The sequence below is a fragment of the Octodon degus genome, unplaced genomic scaffold (assembly GCF_000260255.1).
Source record: "Octodon degus isolate 3935 unplaced genomic scaffold, OctDeg1.0 scaffold00012, whole genome shotgun sequence".
Classification (NCBI taxonomy): Eukaryota; Metazoa; Chordata; class Mammalia; order Rodentia; family Octodontidae; genus Octodon; species Octodon degus.
Window position 1 is genome coordinate 14587793 of NW_004524588.1, and position 22065 is coordinate 14609857.

General features: G+C 37.9%; 1 protein-coding gene across 1 annotated transcript in view; it reads right to left on the reverse strand.

The window, feature by feature from the left end:
• Nucleotides 1–22065, reverse strand: part of Ddx10 (DEAD-box helicase 10) — a 315103-nt gene that overhangs the window by 254364 nt on the left and 38674 nt on the right. The window contains exons 9-10 of the mRNA XM_004626217.2: nt 11176–11277; nt 1869–1956 (exon numbers count right to left, since the gene is read on the reverse strand). Of these exons, the coding sequence (XP_004626274.1) occupies nt 1869–1956; nt 11176–11277 (190 nt within the window). The remainder of the gene's footprint in view (nt 1–1868; nt 1957–11175; nt 11278–22065) is intronic.

Consider the following 22065-nt stretch of genomic DNA (forward strand, 5'->3'; position numbering starts at 1 on the left):
TATCTACTAGTTCACTGAAAGGAACAATTAGTGTTTACATTGCTTAATCACTCTTACATGCCTATAATCTGGTAATATGAGCAACTATTTTGATGATAACAATACGCAATATAATAACAATTGTTAATTTTCTTTTTTTGTATTTTTAGGGAAGGGTCTACAGGGTGTTCAGGGTGTCACTACCAGATCGGACTCATAGTGATCCCCCTGTTTACAGCCTCCCAAGTGCTGGGATTACAGGCAAGGGCCACCCAGTCTCAATCACCATCTCAGCACACCCGGGGGGGGCAGGGCCGGCACAGCAGGCCTGGGGATCAAGCCCCCAGGCCCAGCACCTGCTTGCAGGTGCTTTAATCCGCTGAGCTATTTGGCCGGCCTTCATCATTGTTAATTTTCTATCTTATTTTGAAATTCTTTATCATTTTTATTGTTTATTATTCTCTTTAAAAAAAAAAAAAACAACTTAAAAAGCACCTAGCTTATGGGTTACTGGGGAAGTTCAGTAACACAGTGCCTGAAAACCCGTGTAAACTGTCATGTCATGACTAAGTCCCAGCATAAAAGGTCTCAAATTTCAGCTGTTATTAGTATTACTATAAATATAACAATACATTACTAACATATCAACTAAATTAGGAAAAGGCAGAAGTGTTGATCTGTAAGTAAAATTTACTTGCTTGCTGAGAATATCCAGTTTTAAAACTGTAGCATCAAAGCCTGACTGTTGAACACCGTACTGCCGTGGCTGCTCTACCAACGTAGTTTCCATTCCCACATCTTCTTATTTTCTTCCTCCCATCGCACCGATCCACTGAAATACAGTCCTGCCTTTGAATTCCTACTCACTAGCTCACTAGCTCAGCTGTTGATGTGGTCGTAGAAGTGAAGATCAGATGATTACAAGGTAAGATAGTAAAAGAGTGGCCAAAACCAGGACTTCCTAAAGAGACTCACATTTATTAATTCAAAAATTAGGCTGGATAGATCAGAATGTACAATATGAAACTATTTCCCATCATCCTTTTCCAAAGAATCTATTGATAGACTATGAACTAAAAAATTAAGTGAAGCTAAAAAGTGACCCCCTCCACAAATAACTGATATTTAAGTAATAAGTATATTAATTAGTTTAATTTCGACATTCTACAATGTATGTATATTTCAAAATAAGTTGTATACCATAATTTGTTGATTCAGCAAAGAAAGTTTTTAATTTTATTTTTCTCATTATAAGATTTATTCACACAGAATAATTGAGTTTTATGGTTCCTAGAAATTTAACCTATTATAAGATACTAATCTAAGTCAAGAAAATGCAACCAGAACTTACAGCAATGTTATTAACCACATGAAAATTTTATACAATATACTTTATATCAGGTCACTGTACATGTAAAAATCATTTTAAAAAGGACTATCACTCAGCGGACTAAGCACCTACTTAGGCAAGCACAGGAATCAGGGTTTGATCCCTGGTGCCACATGTCATTTGGCCCTGCCCCTGGGCACACCAAGCTGGCCACCAAGTCCGGGCATCGTGGCACACGCCTGTAATCCCAGCGCTGAGAGGCTTGAAAATAGAAGGGTCACTACGAGTGCAAGCTGCGGAGTGAGACCCTGTACAAAATACATGAAAAAAAAATTAAAAATAAAAATAAGAAATAAAAAGGACTACCACTAGTTCCTGTCTATAGACAGGTAATTATAAGAAACTTGTTGAAAATTTAATGAGCAATCTAGACTTACCAATACAAAACACACATCGCTTAAATATTTGAGGCATGATTGTGCAACACACAAGTAGAACAAAATAATGAAATATAACATATGCTAGTCCAATAAAAGTATCAAATTCAAAGTTAACTTACCCTTTGAGCTCTTTCTTTTAAATCTTGATCTTGGGCTAAAAAGGATTCCAATTTTTTCTGGACATCTATTAGTTTTTCTGGATTGATTCTTTGTAACAAAAAATAGATAATAGTTAAACTAAGAAATCTCAATTTGAGAAACTGTAAATAATATGTAATATTCTCCCATTTTAAAAGTATAGGATTGGGGCTGGTGAGATGGCTCAGTGGTCTAAAGCACCTACTTAGAACAAGCTTAGCAAAGCACATGGACCGCGGTTCAATCCCCCAGCACCACATGCCAGCCAGCCCTGCCCCCAGGCGGGCTGAGCTGGCCACACACACACACACACATAAAATAAATAATTTTTTTAAAAAAATTAAAACTATAGGATTATTTCTCATCAACAAGCCAAATTATACCTATATTACACTAGGCTTACATCTCACTATTTTATAAATAACAGAAGAAAAAACATTAATTAAATAAATAATACAAAAGAAATGACATGTCAGACACATCTCTAAATACTCCATGCTGAGTGAGTGAAGAATACAGATTAGCACAACAGTTAGCATTGATTATTTCTTAACTTTATACAGATAAAAAGTAACCTCCTTGGGAAATGGATTAATGAAGTAAGTCAAATTTAACGCCATTTTTGTAAATGTTTCCATTTTCAATCAAGTATTAGTCAATTTCAAATAATAAACAACCCATGATTATAAATAGTGACGTATCTATTTAGAAAGTAAACATAATATATTAGAGGCACTACTTGGAACCGCCCAGGTAAGCTATAGGAAATAATAAAACTTTTACAATGTTCTAGGTTTCCAAGAAAAACACTCTACTTATTTCCCTGATTTTAGACTGAACCACTTCATTCCTGCAAAGTCAGAGTGATGATTGATGAAATAATTTTTTATCAAAGAAAATGTCAATGCAAAAAAGACAGAAGACTTTTACTATCAACAATTATCAACTCACGGCCAATTTGTTTCTTCTACATCCTCAACAACTACATCCCTCATCTAACTTCCTCCAAAATTACTTTTAGGCAATCAAGCCAGGGTATCTCAATAGCTCTTCTACAGTAAGACTGATGGGTTCTCCTAATGCTCATACGACAAATCCTCCATGACAGAGAAGCAAGATCCTCTGAAAGGCACAGGGAGCTGTAAAATAATTTCATCAATGAAATGTCACCCTCCCAATTTTCACTGCTCTCTAAAGCTAGCAAGTTTTCCTTTCCATCTCTTATTTTCTCTACTCTAAAAAATTATTTAAATTTAAAAAGTAAAGCCAGACTTTTGACTTCTAGTTCTATACATAAGGAGTTTATAAGTCAATGTTCCACCTCAAAAAGCAAAGAGCTGAACACACAGGAAAAAAAAAAAAAAAAACACAACTCCTCTTTAATCTGTCAGAAGTGTGAAGACACAAGGTGAACTACAGTCCTCAAGAGGGGAGAAACAAAGAGGAGAACACTAGGAGTCATGGCTTAGTGGAGCAGACTCAGCAAAAACCTACAGGAGAAACAGTGCCTGGGCAAAAAAGCTAAACACAATTCAGAAATGGCTGAAGGTTTGGCATGGACAAGTTTGAGAAAAACTGCAGGCAGAGCAATTCAAGAATGTAGGAAGAGGTCCTTCCACTGTTGTGAGTTTTACCATGATGTTCTCACAAGAAATTCACGGGTCTACACGGAGGATCAAAGAACCCCTCTAAAAGACTCTGTTCCTCCTAACCAATCTCTCTTGAGGGACTTGTCACTCAGTCTACTGGGATTTTATCAAAGCTCAACAGCTATGGTCTGAATTTTAAATGTCCCAGAAACACCATGGGTCAAAGGCTTGGTTGCTAGCCAGGGACACGAATGAAAGGTGGGGAATCTTTAGGAGATGAGTCTGTGCAGCAGGAAGCGCTGCAGGTCACTGTGGGCCTCCTTCAGGGGTATCAGGCCCCCAGCCCCTTCCTATCGCTTTGGGTTCCTGTTGCCAGGCAGGGAGCAGCTGCCCTCAGCACGTGCTCCCCACCGCAATGTTCTGCTTCACTCTGGCCAGAAGCAAAGCACTAAGAGACTGAGGACAGCAACCTCTGCAGATGTGAGCTAAAATAAACCTGCAGAAAGGGAAAGCCAGCTATGGCCACCCAGTGCCACTTAAATTGGGGGATGAGTAGCAATAATGAAGGATCAGTTATCAGTTCCTTTTACCCAAAACATCCTGTCCGGTGATTAAGAAGTAACAAGCCACACTAAAACATTAAAAAAAGGAAAAGAAAACAGATTATACACATTGACCAAGCACGGCAGGGATATCAAAATTAACAGATGGGATATTTAAAAACTATACACTACAGGTTCTAATGGACAAAGCAGACAATACAAATGTGAGGAGAGGGAGGGAAATCCTGAAAATAAATCAAAAAGAAACGCTAGAGATAGAAAACACAGTCAGAGTGGCATCGTTACTATACCGGATAAGGCAAAGGAAAGCAGGTGAGCCTGGAAAAAAAGCCCCATAAAAGAAAAACAGAGAAAGTGGACTGAAAACACAGGCGATAAGGATGACTATAAAAGATCCCCAAACATTCCCAAAGTTAAGGCCAGCAGACGGCAAACCACACTTTAAGATTGATTCCTCACACATACTAGCACATATAGAAAGCTATAGAAAGTATGTAATCCATTAAATCACTGAATCACATACTTAGTCTCCATAGGAATTTTATCCCAGTCTATCTAATTATTAATTTTATATAGACTACAATATTGTCAATCAATCACATGTAACAAATTAAATCAATCCTCATCAACATGGTTCTTATTCTGTCTTAATCTACTAGCCTCTGAAAAACCACTTCGCAAGTATCTCTGTTCTCACTTGGAAGTTTCTATACTGAAACTGTACCATGCATCTGGGTCTCATTTCAGGGCCATTTAAGACTGTGCACTCATTCCTTTCAAATAAAAACATTTGGATGGACTAATAACTAATTGGCCCATGATCACACTTAATTATGTTGCTGACACAGTGAAAGACCCTAACAGAGAGAGAGAGCAAAGTCCTGAGGTTCTTTCAAGGGAGGAGAGCAGTAGGAGGTACTGAGCCCAGGCCTTTGCGCTGAGCCATATCCCTAGCCTTTTCATTTTTTATTTGAGACAGCATCTTAACTAAATCACTAAATTGCCTAGGCTGGGCTTCAAGCTCCTGCCTCAACTTCCCATAGTGCTGAGATTATAGTAATGTGTCACCAAGCCACTCATAGACTTGTTATTCATTAAAAACATGTCTTATGTTTGCTTCTGAGGCAGTTAGGGACTTGACAGTTTTGGTTAAGGAAAAATAACAACAAAAATGACTCTTCATTTGGGAATACAGACATCAAATAAGTGAAAATAAAACGAAGTTTGACCTTGATTTTGTATTCTTACTATAAAACTTTGGGTCAGCTCTTTCCTCAGATCTACACATAGGCATGTTGATCATGAAGGAATACTGTACCTACAAGTTAGTAAAACAAAACTAATTAGCCCTAAGTGTACATAACCTATCTCATCTCCCTTCATAACTAAAAACCCAAGAAACGATTTGTAAGGACATTCAACTATGCCTGGAAGTCTCCATAAGGGAGACAATATTATGTCAATATGTCAATTTTTACCTCCAATTAATCTATAGATTTAATGCAAATCCAATCAAAATCCCAACAAGTTAATTTGTGGACCCAGGAAGGAGCTGAAGTGAAAATTCGGGCAGACACAGAAAAAACAGTGAAGAGACAGACCACAACACAGAAAAAAGAGGGGCAAACTGCCCTTTCTCCCTGTCTCCTGACTCATACCATGTTGGAGGACCAAATCTACCTAGACACAGTAAGCGTAGGTGATTCCTGAAGCCTCCAAGTGGAAACACACCAGAAGACCAGAGCAGTAGGTGCCTCGCACTACTGCAATGTCCCACGGAGGGGGAGCTTGGCCAGACACCATTTTAGGGAGGGGCCAGCTAAACTCAGGACCGAGAACAGCCATGAGTTGATTCCACCTCAGGGCTCCCACTGTTGCACTCCCAGTGAGCCAGGGAGGACAACTGCAGGAGACATCCAGGGTCAGAGAGTGGAGGTAAAGCTGGCAAAGACACCGGATGCCATAAAACATAGTCAAACATATCCAGGAGATGAAAAATTCTATTTAACATGTACGCCAAAGAACTGACCAGTGTAAAGCTAGAATAATCAGATCTAGAGGACAGGTTTGTAACTAGTTACCATCAAATGAAAGACTTCTAAAAAATAGCAAGGGATCATACAAAATCAGTTCAACAGTTGCTAGATGATGCAGAGCATAACAAAACATCAACCAGAATAAATGAAAACTCAGAAAATAACACAAAGGAATTAAAAAATATTGTTCACAAAGGTACAGCAGAAAACTTCACCCACAAAAAGAAAAAAATGACCTACAGTATAAGTGAGGCATACAGAGCTCCAATTAGCCATGATTGGAAAAAACTACACCAGGGCATACAACAGTCAAGATTACAGAAATTGTACATAATCCAGTATTAGTCAATGAAATTGAAAAGTAATTAAAAATCCACCAACAAAGAAAATCCTAGGCCCAGATGGACACACTGTTGAATTTTACAAAAACTTTGGAGAAGATATAATGCCACTACTCCTCAAACTCTATATTTAATAAAACTGAAATGGAACAATACTCCCATACTCATTCCTTGAAGCATTACTTTAGTACCATAACCAGAGAAGGATCCAACCAAAATAAGCCAATCACCTCAATGAACATAGATAAGAAACTCCTGAACGAGATTCTGGCAACCAAAATACAGCAAATCATCAAGAAATCCTATAATTAAACAGGATTCAACCAAAAAATGCACATATGTTTCAACATGCACAAATCAATAGACAGAATATATCACCTTAACAAAACAAAGAACAAAACATACAATCAGCTCAACAGATACAGAAAAAGAATTTGAGAAAGTCCAACACCCACTCCTGATTAAATAAGCTACATAAAATTGGGATAGAAGTTCTTTATCTCAATCTGATACAAGCCATTTATGACAAACCAATAGCCAACAACACACCTTAAAAGGTAAAAACCTGAAAGTTTCTATCTAAAACTCAGGAACAAGACAAGGAGGCCCGCTGTCACCCTCTTATTCGATACAGTTCTGGAAACACTAGCCAGAGCAATTAGACAAGAGAAAATAATAAAAAGAATAAGGACAAGAAAGGAAGAAATTAAACTATCCTTATTTGCAGATGACAAGATACTTTACATAGAAGATCCCAAAAACTCCACCAAAAGACTACTAGATTTCATAAACTAAACAGGTCACATAGTAGGATACAAAGTCAACACTCAAAAATCAACAGTACTCCTGTACACAAACTCATGGACCAAGAAATTCAGGAAACAACACCTTTTATAGTAGCATCAAAAATAAGTAAATAAATAAAAATAAACTTAGGAATCAATCTAACAAAGGAAGTAAAAGACCTTTACATTGAAAACTGCAGTTCTTTGAAAAAGAAGATCGAAATGGATATCAGAAAATGTAAAGTTACCCCTTGTTCTTAGGTACACAAAAAAACCAATATAGTAAAAAAAATGGTCATACTTCCAAAACTGTTATACAGATTTAATGCAATCCCAATCAAAACACCATTGGCATACTTCACAGAACTAAAGAAAACAATCCTAAAATTTATTTGTAGCCAAAAGAGACCAAGCAATTCTGGGCAACAAGGCAAGGCACGGGGCATAGCAGTGCCCAATTTCAAGTTATACTGCAAAGGTACCATGATTTAAAAAAATAAAAAAAATAAAAAAAGCATGATACTGGCAGAAAAGGAGATCCAAGGATCAACAGAACAAAATAAAAGAGGCAGAAACAACTACAAACTCACTCATTTACCTTATCTTTGACAAAGGGACCAAACCTTTTTACTGGAAAAAAGATAGCCTCTTTAATAAATGGTGTTGAGGAAACTGGCTTTCCACATGCCAGAGATTAAACTTAGAACCATGTCTCTCACTATGCACTAAACTACAATCAAAATGGGTCAAATATCTAAATATATATATTAAAGGAAACAACCTTCTGCAAGACATAATAGGTAAAACTCTTGACAATATAGGTATAGGCAAAGACTATCAACTATCACAAAGAATCAACAACTGTAATTATGTCATATTATAAAGCCTCTGCATAGCAAAAGAAACCAACAGAGTGAAGAGAACCCACAAAATGGGAAAAAATTTTATGAGCTATTCCTCAAAGGACTAATATCCAGAATATATAAAGAACTCAAAAGATAGCTCTCTCCCTCCAATTTAAAGACACAATCCAAAAATAAGCATCTAAATTTAACAGGACAGGGCTGGTGAGATGGCTCAGTGGTCTAAGGCACCTACTTAGAACAAGCTCAGCAAAGCATAGGGACCACGGTTCAATCCCCCAGCACCACATGCCAGCCAGCCCCGCCCCCTGGTGGGCTGAGCTGGCCACACACACACACACACACACACACACACACACACACACACACACTAAATAAATATATTAAAAAATTAAAAAATAAATAAAATAAATAAATAAATTTAACAGGACACATTTCAAATAAAGAAGTAAAAATAACAAATCAGGGCTGGTGAGATGGCTCAGTGGTCTAAAGCCCCTACTTAGAACAAGCTTAGCAAAGCACAGGGACCGCGGTTCAATCCCCAGCACCACATGCCGGCCAGCCCCGCCCCTGGTGGGCTGAGCTGGCCACACACACACACACACACACACAAATAAATAAATAAATAAATAAATAAATAAATAAATAAAAAATAACAAATTGTATATGAAAAAATGTTCAAAATCACTGGCCACTTGAGAAATACAAATTAAAACAACACTGAGACTCCATCTCACTCTAGAAAAAATAGCTATCAATACAAATCAACCAATAACAAATGCTAACACACTTATGGAGAAAAAAGAATCCTTCTCCACTATTTGTGGATGTGTAAATTCGGGGATTCTTCAAAAACCTAACACCAGAGGTCCTATTTGACCCAACTAATCCCCTTCTACATACCTTCCTGAAAGAGTTAAAAGCATCATACGACAGTGTTATATAAACACCAGTGATTTTTTTTTTTTTTTTTAGCAGCACAGTTTGTAATACCTAAATCTTGGAAACAGTCCATATACCCATCAACAGATGAAAGGACAAATAAAACATAGTTTTTATATACAATACTACACTTCCATGAAGAAGAATAAGCTTCAGACATTTGTAAGTGAATGGATGTACTTTGAGAATATAAGTGAAACAAATCAGACACATATATTTATATATCATATTGTTTCTCTTATGTGAGAAACCCAAAGGGTAAATAAGGACTGAAATGAATAACAGATATTAGGATATAGGAAGAAAATGCTCAAATGGAAAGTAGAACAAGGGATGGAAGAGGAGGAAAGGAAATGAGGGAATAGGATTGTTTAAAAAATAATGAAAATAATAGAAATAAAGTTTTGTAAAGGGGAAGAGGAAGAAAGATTGAAATAAAGGTGGGGAATGGGGAAAAAATAATTAAGATACATTATGTACAAGTACAAATGCCCTATGATGAATGTGATTATGTATATTAAGAATGTATCAGTGGGGCCAAAGAGATAGCTCAGGGGACTAAGCACATGCTTAGGCAAGCACAGGGACCAGGGTTCAATCCCTGGCACCATGCCCTGCTGGCCCCAATCCCAGACACACTGAGCTGGCCACTGAGACCAGACATGGTATCCATGCCTGTAATCCCAGCGCTAGGAAGGCTGAAAACAGGAGGATCGCTGTGAGTCCAAGCTGCATAGCAAGACCCTATACCAAATATTTTTTAAAAAGGTATCAATAAAATTGTTTTTAAACTGATAAAGGACTTCTATCCAAAAACATAAAGAACTCTTAAACTAACACATAAGGTTGCAGTGTACCTCAGTGATAGAGCACTTCACTGGGTTCCATTCCCAGAAACACACACACAAAAAGAAACAAAACAACAAATTCTCCACACAATCCAACTTATAAATGGGCCAAGGCCTTAATACCTCTCTCTCAAAAAGAAACAGATGGCAAATAAGTTCAAGAAAAGAAACTCCACATCTGCATCACCAGGGAACTATAACAATGTAATAGCACTACACATACACTGCAATGGTCAAAATCCAAAATACTGACAACCACAAACGTTGACATTTCAATCAACAGCAATTCTCATACATTGCTAATGGGAATACAAAATGATACAGCTCTCCTTTAATGGCAAGTTTTCTTACAAATCTAAATACTCTGTTCCCCTGGAAAATAATCAGCCTTGAAAACCAGAGATCAAAAATGCCAACTCTAATCAGCCAGCCTTACCTACTTTATAGAGCAGCCACCAAGCAAGACAATGATGGCAGAAGTTAAGGCAAGGCTATGTTGACTAGGGCTGCCATTATTGACCTTTACTTGTCAAGGCTGATTATTTTCTGGTTAGGCCATATTCTCTGGGACACATTGCATATCTTACCGAAGAGTCCAGCTATCATGTTTCGATAGTTAATTAAAGGAGCTAAATGACCACACAGAAACATGTGTATGACTGCTTACTCACAGTTGCCAAACTTCAACAGGTCCCATAATAAGTGAATGGATAAACTATCACTTCTAGACAACACACTCCTCAGCACAAAAAAAGACATGAACTCTTAAGCCATGAAAAACAAAGCAAGGAATAACCTTAAATATGTATTACTAAGTGAACTGAAAAAAGCCAAGCTGAAAAGGTTATAGGATTCCAACTATACAACATTCTGAAAAAGCCAAAACTATAGACAGTAAGATGACCAATTTTTGCTGGATGAATATGCAGAGCACAGAGAACTGTTAAGGCAATAAGTACGCTGCATATGATACTGCAAGAGTAGACACACATCACTACACATCTGTACAAACCTAATAAATCAACAAGAAAATCTTCATGTAAATTATGGACTCTGGGTGACAGTAATGTGTCAGTGTGAGAAACACACCAGTCTTTCTCGGGATGTTGATACTAGGGGGAGGTGACATAAGTAACTGCCAATTTGCTATGAAACCTAAAGTTCCTTTAAAAGAAAAAAGGGGGCGGGGGGGTGAAATATGTCTTAAACCAGGCAGCTGAATGGATTAGGAGGAAAGACAAAATAATTGTAGGCCATAAAGAGTATGAATTCAGATCTTCACTTTCCTGACAATAACATTAAAACCAGTAGCTCTTACTTGATTTGCTTCACAGGCACTTTCTTCTGGAAAAGCTGCTGTACCATCCCTTGCTCTTCTGATGGAAGTAAAATTAATAAAGCTTCACCATCCTCCTTGTACCTAGAAAAAAATAAATCAAAAATCTAACACATCTGTGCAATCTACACTTTACATTTTAACACTACAATAAGGTAATATAGAACTCAGTTCTTCTAATTAATAAATATTTGGGATACCAGTTTATAGTTTTCTGTGACAAGAAAAAAAAAAACACACTTAGGTCTCATCATAATTCTAATACTCCTTTTACTTTCTAGTGTCTGTAAGGCTATAGCCCAGTAGAGGAGCTGGTACACAGGAAAGAAACCAACTGTCATAGTCGGGGTTAACAAGGGAAAAGATTTAACATAGGACACATAATTTATAGGATTATTTTATAATATTCACGCAAATAGTCAAATGCAAAACAGTGCAGGAGATCTGTCCACACACTAGAAACCCAAAGAATCCAGCTGAGGGCCTGGTCCCAAGGAAAGTCCTTCACATATCAGCTGAAGATCTAGCGCCCACGGCACTGCATGCCATGAGTCCCAGTGGAGACCGAGAGCCCTGATCAAGGGCTCATGCAAGTCTGTATCAAGAATCTGACCTGTAGGAAGGCCCAAAGGTCAGCTGTAGAAGCTAGAAGGTCTGCAGCAGTGGGGTGAAGGATTTCTACCAGCAGGCTGAGAGATGTGACTGAAGCCAGGAAGCAGTGCTCAAAGTAAGGATCAGAGCTCCCTTGAAAAGAACCCACAGGCGTCGTCGGCAACATGTTTACAACTAACCAAATGATAAACTATTTACTGAAAAAAATACTTTTTGAGTATCATTATTCACTCTCATTGACTATTTGTGACTATCATTAGTCACAAACTAAAAAACACAAAGAAACAAAAGATGAAAATTCCTGTCCTCATTAATCCTAACAGTTAACTAGAAAAGAAATCACACAAGCAAACGATTCAGAATAGCATTTACAAAATGGTAAGTCAGTGCCAAAGGACAGCCATGGGCCTTAAATGCACACCAACACAGAACTGAGAGAGACTACTCTATGCTTGCCAAAGGAAAAACCTGTAAGAGCCGATGGAATTTTAGGTAGGTCCTAAAGATAAGACAGAAAAGGTTATGCTGCTCCACAAGAGAAGGGCATGGCCAGCTAAGAAGAAAACAAAAGCTACAAGGCTAAAGAGAGAACTAAAAAATGAGGAAGGCTAAAGCCAAAATTAAAAAAAAAAAAAATGGGCAGGAGGTATATTAGAGCTTATTTTTAGAGGACTTTGGATGCAGTATAACTTTACTATTAATACTGAGGGGGAAATTGCCTTTAACAACTTAATGAGAGATGGTATTATACCTTATTTAGATGACTAAATGGTAATTTTGCATTATACGCTCATTGTAAAACTCAACTTCTACACAAAAGATAAAACTATAATCTAACACCAAAAAAATGTATGAATATCCTTGTTTGTAGAGACACAGAAAAAAATGTGAATTAAAATAAATCAAAAAGGAGCACAGTAGGGGCCAGCGAGATAGCTCTGTGGCATGGTGCTTCCCTGGGTTTGATCCCCAGTATCGGAAAAAATAAAAATAATATAACAATAATAAGGCTAGTCATCTTTATCTTATCTATCTGGTCATGCTTCCAGAGAATATAGAAAAATGAGTATCATTAGTCACAAAAAGGCCATACCTGAACTATTTAAAACTATAGCTAATAAAATATATAGAAACAACTATACATGGTTCTGACAGACTATAATAGTGACAGTCAGAAGTAAATTCTGAAAGGAAAGCAGAAAACGATGACCAAAATCAAATCCAACTTCACAGCTATCTTACAATCACGGCTAGCCATTTTACCTATTTTACTATATACGTCTTTTCTCCCAAGACAACATAAAATGCAAACTTTCTCCCATTTGGAATTTTCTCCCATATGCTGATACCAAAAAAATTTCAGTGAGTTTTATTTCAATAAAAGCACTCTGCTGGGCATGGTAGTGCACACTTGTATATCTCAGCACTTGGGAGGCTGAGGCAGGAGGATCTTTGTGAACTGAGAACAGTGTGCGCTACAAAGTGAGCTCAAGGCCAGTCTGAATTGTACAGCTGACTGTCTCTAAAAGAAAAAAAAAAAAAAAGAAGAAGAAGAAGCTTTAAGTGCTGGGGATTACAGGTGTGCACCATCACACCCAGCTCCTATGAAAGACTTTAAAACTTTTTTTTATTTTAGAGAGGAAAAAAAAAAAAAAAAGATAAACATAACAATGAAACTGAGGCTCAAAACAAATTAGTGGGACAGTTACAAGACTTTACAATTTCTAATCCACTGCTTGTCTCAATTACAGTATACCAAGATTACTTCCAGAAACAAGGATTTTAAAGTGATGGATCATGATTATTTAACAGATATCAAGAAGCTCACCTCCATACACTGCAGTTCACTAGTATTTCTTAGCTAAAGTAAGTGATCAAAACCCTTGGCTTAGACACACATGGCAATTTTCCATTAAAATAATCTTTATAAAACTATGACCACTGCTGTGCCGGCCCCGCCTCCAGGGTGCACTGAGAGGGCACTTGAGACTGGGTGTGGTGGCACTTTTGGGCGCCTGTAATCCCAGTTCTTGGGAGGCTGTAAACAGGCAGATCACTATGAGTCCAATCTAGTAGTGAGACCCTGAACACCCTGTAGACCCCTCCCTAAAAATACAAAAAAATAAAAATAAAAAAAACACTATGACCAAAAGAAGAGAACAACCTTGCTGTTGTGGCAATAATCTGCTTTGACTCAGGAGTTAATAATCTTTCTGGGCATGGTAGCACACATCTGTGATCCCAGCACTCAGGACGCTGAGGAAAGGGGGACTGTCATAAACTTCAGGCCACCCAGGGTACCTAATATGCCCAAGGTCAGGCTGAACTACACAGTGATACCCTATCTCAAAAACAAGAAGAGAATAACCTTTTTACTTCAATTCGGATTCTGAACATACCACTCCATTTTGGTTGAGTCTCTGTTAAAACTTTTCTGTACTACATGTTCTTACTCATACATACACTTAAATCTAGGTCTCCTAAAATTCTACTATCATGATTATTAATATACTAGACATTGTTCACAATACAAGTTTCATCAAGAGATAAAGAAAAGGAGACATTTGTTGGATATATTTTGCTATTCCATAGTCTTTGACTTTTCCCCGTCTTAGGTCTCCTTTTATTATTCCTACAGCTTAGCTTTACTTGTAGGAACCATCCCCAGGACTTCATATCACTATGGGAAAACACTGCAGCCTGTAAGTGAATTATGAGTAAGAATGTGTAGTATAGAAAGTTGCAGAAAGACAGCTCTAAGAAATCCCAGCCAAACTGACCTGTTTCTCCCTCACATTGTGGTACAAAGCAAACTCATTATTCCAGGAATAAGGGTATCTCTGATTTAAAGAATGTCTAAAGATTCTCTACTGTATTTAAAAGAGAAAAAGACAAGACTGCAAATATCCTGGGAGAAAGTGAACATCATCTGCTGCCTACAACCTCAGAAATAACATAACAGATACTATCATGACAAGCATGGAATCTTGGGACGGGGGTGCACAGTTAGATGTTTCTGGGCGGATTGTGGAGGTGTGGCCTTGGGTCCTATGCACGCCCCTGCCCCTCCCATTCTGGCACTCCTCTCCTCTGCTACCAGCTGCCCTGAACAAGCACCTCTGCTCCCCATGCTCTTGCACCATGATGCCGTGGAGCCGGCCAGCTGCAGACTGACTCTACCAGAAATCGTAAGCCAAGTTAAAACTCTCCTTGTCAAGATGTGGGTAGTTAGTGTAAGAACCTGAAAGAGTAAATAAATCTGAAAGTTATAATAGATATTGTGAAAGGGAAAGACACTGCTCAAAAGCAAAGAACAATAGTGATGTGGAAAGGAGAAAAGAAAGAAGGGAAATATATATATATATATATATATATGCACATATACTCAAGATAGCTAATTGTACTACTAATTTCTATTGGCTTATTGAAAGGCACAGTTAATGTTTAATTGTTTAATCAATAGCTATACCTGGTACTCTGAGCAAGTACTCTGAAGATAACAATATGTAATACAACAACCATTGTTAATTTCCTATCATCTTGTTTTGAAATTCTGCATTTTTTTATTATTTTTGTGTTGTATTATTTTTCTTTGTTTTTGTTTTCTTTTTGTTCCTTTGTCTTTAAAATAATTTTTTTTTTTTTTTTTTTTTTTGCAGAACTGGGAATCGAACTCAGTCCCTTGCACTTGCTAGGGAAGCGCTTATTCCACTGAGCCATCTCCCCAACCTAAAATAAATTTTTAAAATAGATGTCAGTATTGTGTCTAGCAATGAGAAAGTTGACTATCACTGATCTCTTATCAACTGTTCTCAGGAAAGAATTTTCTTATAGCTACATTAAATTTTAATAGACTCCTAACAAAAATAAAAGTAGCACTACTACCACCTACAAGTATACATTCAGAAAACTGAGAGATAGTTATGATTAACTTCATTTTATAGAAGAAACAAACTTAGAAGTTAAAAGCTGGTCCAAAGGCACACAATCATCAGGCAACAAAGTCTAATGCAAACCTAAATATCCTAACTTCAAAGACAGTATCTGAACAACTATGAGATACCTGCCCCTCATAATGCAAAGGAAGTAAAATATATGTATTTTAGTTGATTTTCATAACCACAAATGGCAGCCAATTTAAATAAATATCTAGTTTCTATCTCCAAGTGTACATCTGGCTTTCATGCATTTTAGAACCTCTGAATGGGAGCAGCAATCGCTAGAATTTATTTTAAAAAAACACCTCGATTAAGGTATTCTAGTAAAAATGAATCAGAAAGAACAGAACATAAATCCAGGCCTGGTACTTACTAAATAATCTTAGACGTATTTTACCTGAAAATCTCTACAAAGGCATTTCCTGATTAAAAAAAACTTTCACAGTTACTCTATTGGCAAAATAAATCCATTCATTTATTCACTCAAATATTTATCGAGTTTTCAAAGCTAAGCCACAATCCATCCAGAGGCAGAGAAGATGCTGTATTTTTAAAATATTGTCAAATTTCTTCATAAAAATTCTAAGAGGCCGGGGAGATGTCTCAGTGGAATAAGTGCTTCCCTGGCAAGTGCAAGGGTCTGAGTTCAATCCCCGGTTCCGCAAAAAAAAAAAATCTAATGACCCCCTCAGACATAAATATGCCATATACTAGCACAAGAATCATCACCTATGAGATGCTTTTAATAGGACATACCAGGGTTATTTAATCTATAGGTTGAACAGTATCTCTGGTGAATTTGGTGAACAGGTGTAAACAGACCATCTACTTAAGTGATATGCCACAGTCTTAGTCTTTGGCATTTATCTGGGCTACAGTACCACCTAATAAGCCAAGAAAGATCAGTTCTAGACTTTTTCCTATTTTACCTGTATGGTGAGATTGCTTTTATCCCTGTAATTATTTAAGCATTGCGCCAAATATGGTAGACAGCTTCCAAAACAACTTTAAAACGTCCCCCTCTTGTATTCCTACCCTTTGTAGGTCTCTGGCAAGAATGGGCCTACAATCTTTGTAAAATCTTTGCAGATAAGAAGGAACCAAGTCGAGGTCATAAAAGACATCGTTGCTTCCACCTTCCTCTCTCCCTTCCACTGTCATTCACATGCTCTGAGGCAGCTGCAGTCTGATGCAGTCTTCTAAGAAGTAAAACAAACTTGGAAGCTACCTCAGACCAACAGCCAGAGAGGACATGGAACAACCCCCCATGTGTAGGAGCTTGGAAATGCCTCTGAGTTGAGGCTTAAGCACCCTTGTGACACCTTCACAGCACCTTTGAGATAAGACAGACCTTGAGGCCTCCACTGCAGCACACCTGGATTCTCAACCCAAATAAACTGACATACTGGCTTATTTCTGTAAGCCACTAGGCCAGGGAACAATTTGCTACACACCAATAGACAATATATTGGGTAAAATGTGATTTACAAGTCTGATTTGATAACTCCAATGTTCACTATATAGCAGCCCCTTTTTAAAGTATTTAAGGTACACCAGTACACAAACATTTCTGCTTTTACAGACCTATTATCTAGTAAAAAGAAAGAGAAGGAAAAAAATGCCAAGTAAATGCTTTTGTAGAAGGCGGAAAATGTAAAATGAACAGAGAGAAAGAATAGCTGGAAAAGGGTAAGAAAAACAGCTGTGTGCACCCTTGTGGGGGGGGAAGCACTGTAAGAAAAACAGCTAACACAAAGGCCCTAAGGCAAGAGGATGTCTGAGAGCGTAACAAAGAGCAGGACAGGTGCAAAGCCCAGGGAACTAGGGAAGAAAAACAAGCTATGGGAGTAGGGAGGGGATGAGGGCACAGGCCTCAGGGTCACTGTCACTCTGAGTGAACTGGAAAGCCATCAGAAGAATGACAAGATCCAAGTTGTGCTTGAAAAGATCACTACCTGTTCTACTGAGTAAAAAGTAGGAAAGTAAAGGGGGGAAAGTGGTGGACCCCCAGAAATGACAGGTACTAATCTGCCTCCACAGCAACACTGGCTGTATTCTACCCCAACTTCTCACTGCTTTGAGGCACAAAAGAAAGCATCTATCTTGCCCTTTCATTAGGCCTTTCCATCCCAGAAGCCACAAAGGCAGAATGGCATGTAAGGAAGCATCAGCTTTCCTCCTGGAGGAGTAGATGACAGATACGGAGGGCTTCAACAATCTCAGTTACACACATAAACTAAATGAGGAATTTCACCAGAATCATTATGTACCAGAAAGTCAAGTAAATTTAAGTTACTGCTCATAGAAATTGTCTTTTCACTAGTAATTCCAATTACAACTCAAATAAAAACTACTTTAAAATCCTCATTGATTCCTTAAAGAATCAATACTTTCCACAACCATGAATCCTTACCAAGTTAGGGATTTTAACCAGTTTCCAGCGTGGTATTTGCCTGTAAGATCTACTCTGCAGCCAGCAAGTGTACGATGCTAAAGTCTGGCCTCTGCTGTCCCCTAGTGGAATCACATTCTGCTACATAATTTCATTACAAAATCTCTCAGAGCCACAAAATGTAGCCAGGCAAATAACAATGAACTGAAATACTGCTCAAATTACCTTACCTTCCTGTGCCCTGGGAAAAAAGATAATTATATTTAAATTCCCTTCCTATACCCACAGTTTTTCTATCCTCCCCAAATGAGAACTATCTGGCGCATGCGGATCTTTCCCAAATATTTTCTATTTTCAACTGCATATGTTTCTAAGAAATAAGGGCTTGATTTTTTTGAGTAATAATAAAAAAAAAAAAAACCTGCAAGTCTGAAAGAGAATTACTATTCAGTACAGAATGTACCACAGGATCCAGAATTACAATACTATATTTCTATCTAATGCCCTATCTGCTCAAAAGGAGATTATTTTCTAAAAACAGTCCAGATGGTTAAGGAAACTAAAGGGAAATGTCTCAACCACTATAGATCCAAAGATTTCTAGGCAGGTTAAAACAAGGTAAAATAAAATTAATAGTGGAAAAGAGAAAAAATGTTCTGTATCATCCTTCAATTTTTTATTTAGCTAAATCACAGAAAAGATTTTTAAAACCCAGATTCCCCTAACCTTATTACTTTGCTAATGAATTCATTTTCTATATTCATGTATTATACTGCAATTCTAAAAGCAAACACTATCTGGCAGCCTGGTTTTAATTACAGCCTAACACACGATTTTAATTAGTTTCAAATTTTAATTTAGCCTTTATTCAACTCAATTATTCAGTCTCATGGCCCACAAAACTTTCTAATTATCTATAAACCCATTAAGGGCAACTTTTAAACTGTCAGAGAAAAAAACATGCATTTCTTATTTTTCTGGAGACAGAGTCTCGCTACGTAGTCCAGGCTGGCCTCAGATGCTCAGCAATCCTCCTGCCTTACCCTGCCAAGCACTAGTATTACAGGTATGCACCACCAAGAACAGCTAAAACTAAGCATTTTTTACATTTCTCTTTTTACTGACTATACTTCTTTAATTCATCAATTCAGAATACAGCTGGTTTTAATGAGCAAAATAGACTTCTCTAAAAATTAATGATCACATTAAAAGGTACTTTAAAATCTTTTTTTAAATTAGTCTTCTCTCTTCAAATACAATCATCATGAATGTTATTCTACCTCATCTTCATCTCCAGGCAGTAAGGCCCAATTTAATGCTTACCACTGCTTGTTCAAGTACTATATATTAGATTTCCAGTAATCCCGCTAGCAGCAAAAACCCTGAAGTATTTCCTCCTTTGGACAGTTTCCTGATATAACAAATGTCTAATAATCTTAATAGAGGGAAAATAAAATACTAATGGAACCAGTCTGCCTGGTTTATACACATAAGTGACACCGGTACATGGTATGTGAGTAATCCACATGCGTGTGAGACACCAAATCCAACCTCACCTAAGCAAAGATACAAGACAGGACTGGAGAGATAGCTCGGCAGTCTCAGCGCCTGCCTGGCAAGCACAAGGACCCAGGTTCAATCCCTGGAACCGCATGCCATGCCAGCCGTGGAAACCAGGCATGGTAGCACACACCTATAATCCCAGTTCTAAGGAGGCTGAGACAGGAGGATCAGAGCTGCATAGTGAGACCCTGGTATCAAATAAAAAAGTAAAAACCAAAGAAGACACAAAATGCAGGTGTGTGTGGATACATATACAACTTACACACACTACACATTTATTAAGAGCAACATGAAATTTACTTCACAAACCACCAATAATGAATTCTCAGAAACTATCCCTATGAACTATTAACCAAATATGTACCTAACACATTAAGACCACGGAGACACCATGTACTTCCTTATGAAATGGAAGAAACAAGCTGCTATTCTAACCATATTCCATTCTTTTTCAGATGTCAGGAAAAAAACCAAAATTGTGAAGGTTAACTTGTCTTAATCCACAAAAACAACTTATACTAAACCCAGTTCTACTGCAGCAAGGACACAGGGAAAGTTAAACAGGGAATAGGCCCTGAGTAGTTAACCTTAACTAAGTAAAGGCGCTTAAGTGAATTAATACACCAGAGGACCCAAATAACCAACTTTATCAGGACCTAATGGAATGCAAGGGACAAAGGACAGATCCTACACAAATGGAAGGGGCCTTGGCAGAAGCGACGCTTTCCAGTCATCCAAGGCCTCCCACCCAGAAGGAAAGCATCCCTGCGTTCTGTCATGAACACTGGTACCAAAAACTGTATTTTTAAAAAAATGGACTTAAACATCTCTGGTGTCCACCTCATGAATCCCTCTCCAATGATTGGGAAGCTTTTCCTCTTATTCTTTCTAAAAAAAAACATGCATTTGGCCTTTCCCAATGCCTGCTGTTGGCTGTTTTGTCAGCTTCTAGTGCACCAAGAAGGTCCCAAGAGCTGGAGCGAGCTGATCACATTGCCTCTACTGCTTATTACAAATATTATATTACTGTTGGTTGTTTCATTTCTTCCCTGGCTGTTGATCAGAGGTATATTCCAAGTTCCTTTCCATGGGAGCTTCTTGGAAAGACTGCATCAGACTGCAGCTGCCTCAGAGCGTGTGAATGACAGTGGAAGGGAGAGAGAAAGACAGAAGCAACAATGTCTTTTATGACCTCGACCTGGTTCCTTCTTATCTGCAAAGATTTTACAAAGATTGTAGGCCCATTCTTACCAAGGACCTACAAAAAGTATGACTACAAGAGGGGGATGTTTTAAAGTTGTTTTGGAAGCTGTCTACCATATTTGGCGCAATGCTTAAATAATTACAGGGCTAAAAGCAATCTCAGGGTACAGGCAAAATAGGAAGTCTAGAACTGGTCTTTCTCGGCTTATTAGGTGGTACTCTGGCCCAGATAACACCAAAGACAAAGACTGTGTGGCATATCACTGAACTAGATGTTCTGTTCATACCTGCTCACAAAGTTCACCAGAAACATACACCTTCAAATAAGTAAGAACTAGGAAGCTGAGGCAGGAGGCTCTCCACAAGTTCAATGCCAGCCTAGAATACAAAGCAAGTTCAAGGCCCACCTAGCAAGACCCTGTATCAAAAAAGCTTTCAAAAAGTACTATTAAATGAAGTAAAATACTTACTTTTGAACCATCTAGTTCATACTAGGATTTGAATCCAGGACCTTTGCACTGCTAAAATGAGGCCTTAGGGGCCGGGGAGATGATTCAGTGGAATAAGCACTTCCCTAGCAAGCGCAAGGGCCTGAGTTCAATCCCCATTTCTGCCAAAAAGAAATTTTTTAAAACTTAAAATAAAATAAAATGAGGCCTTACTAAGTTTCTAAATTCTTCAGGCTGGACTGTAACATAATACCTCCTGTCTCAGCCTCTCAGGATGCTGAGATTACAGGTGTGCATCACCACACTAAACTTATGCTATTTTGAAATAGCCTTTTATTATTGTACTCTCTTATCGCTCAAAGAAAAGCAGTTAAGTATATTTTGGTGATGTTCAAAAATAGTCCCCAAGGAAAATCTGAAGCAACCAAAAAAAAATTGACACTCATACTCAAATACATTTAACAAGGGACCATGGAGATAGCTCAGCAATCTAAGTGCCTGCGTAGGCAAGCACAGGAACCTGGGTTTGATCCCCGGTACCACATGCTGCATAGGCCTTACCCCAGGCACGCTGAGCAGCCACAAAGAATGGGCATGATGGTATAACCTGTAATCCCTGCAGTGGGGAGGCTGAAACGGGAGGATCACTACAAGTCTGAACTGCGTAATGAGACCCTATACCAAATACATAAAATAAAAATAAATAAATAAATAT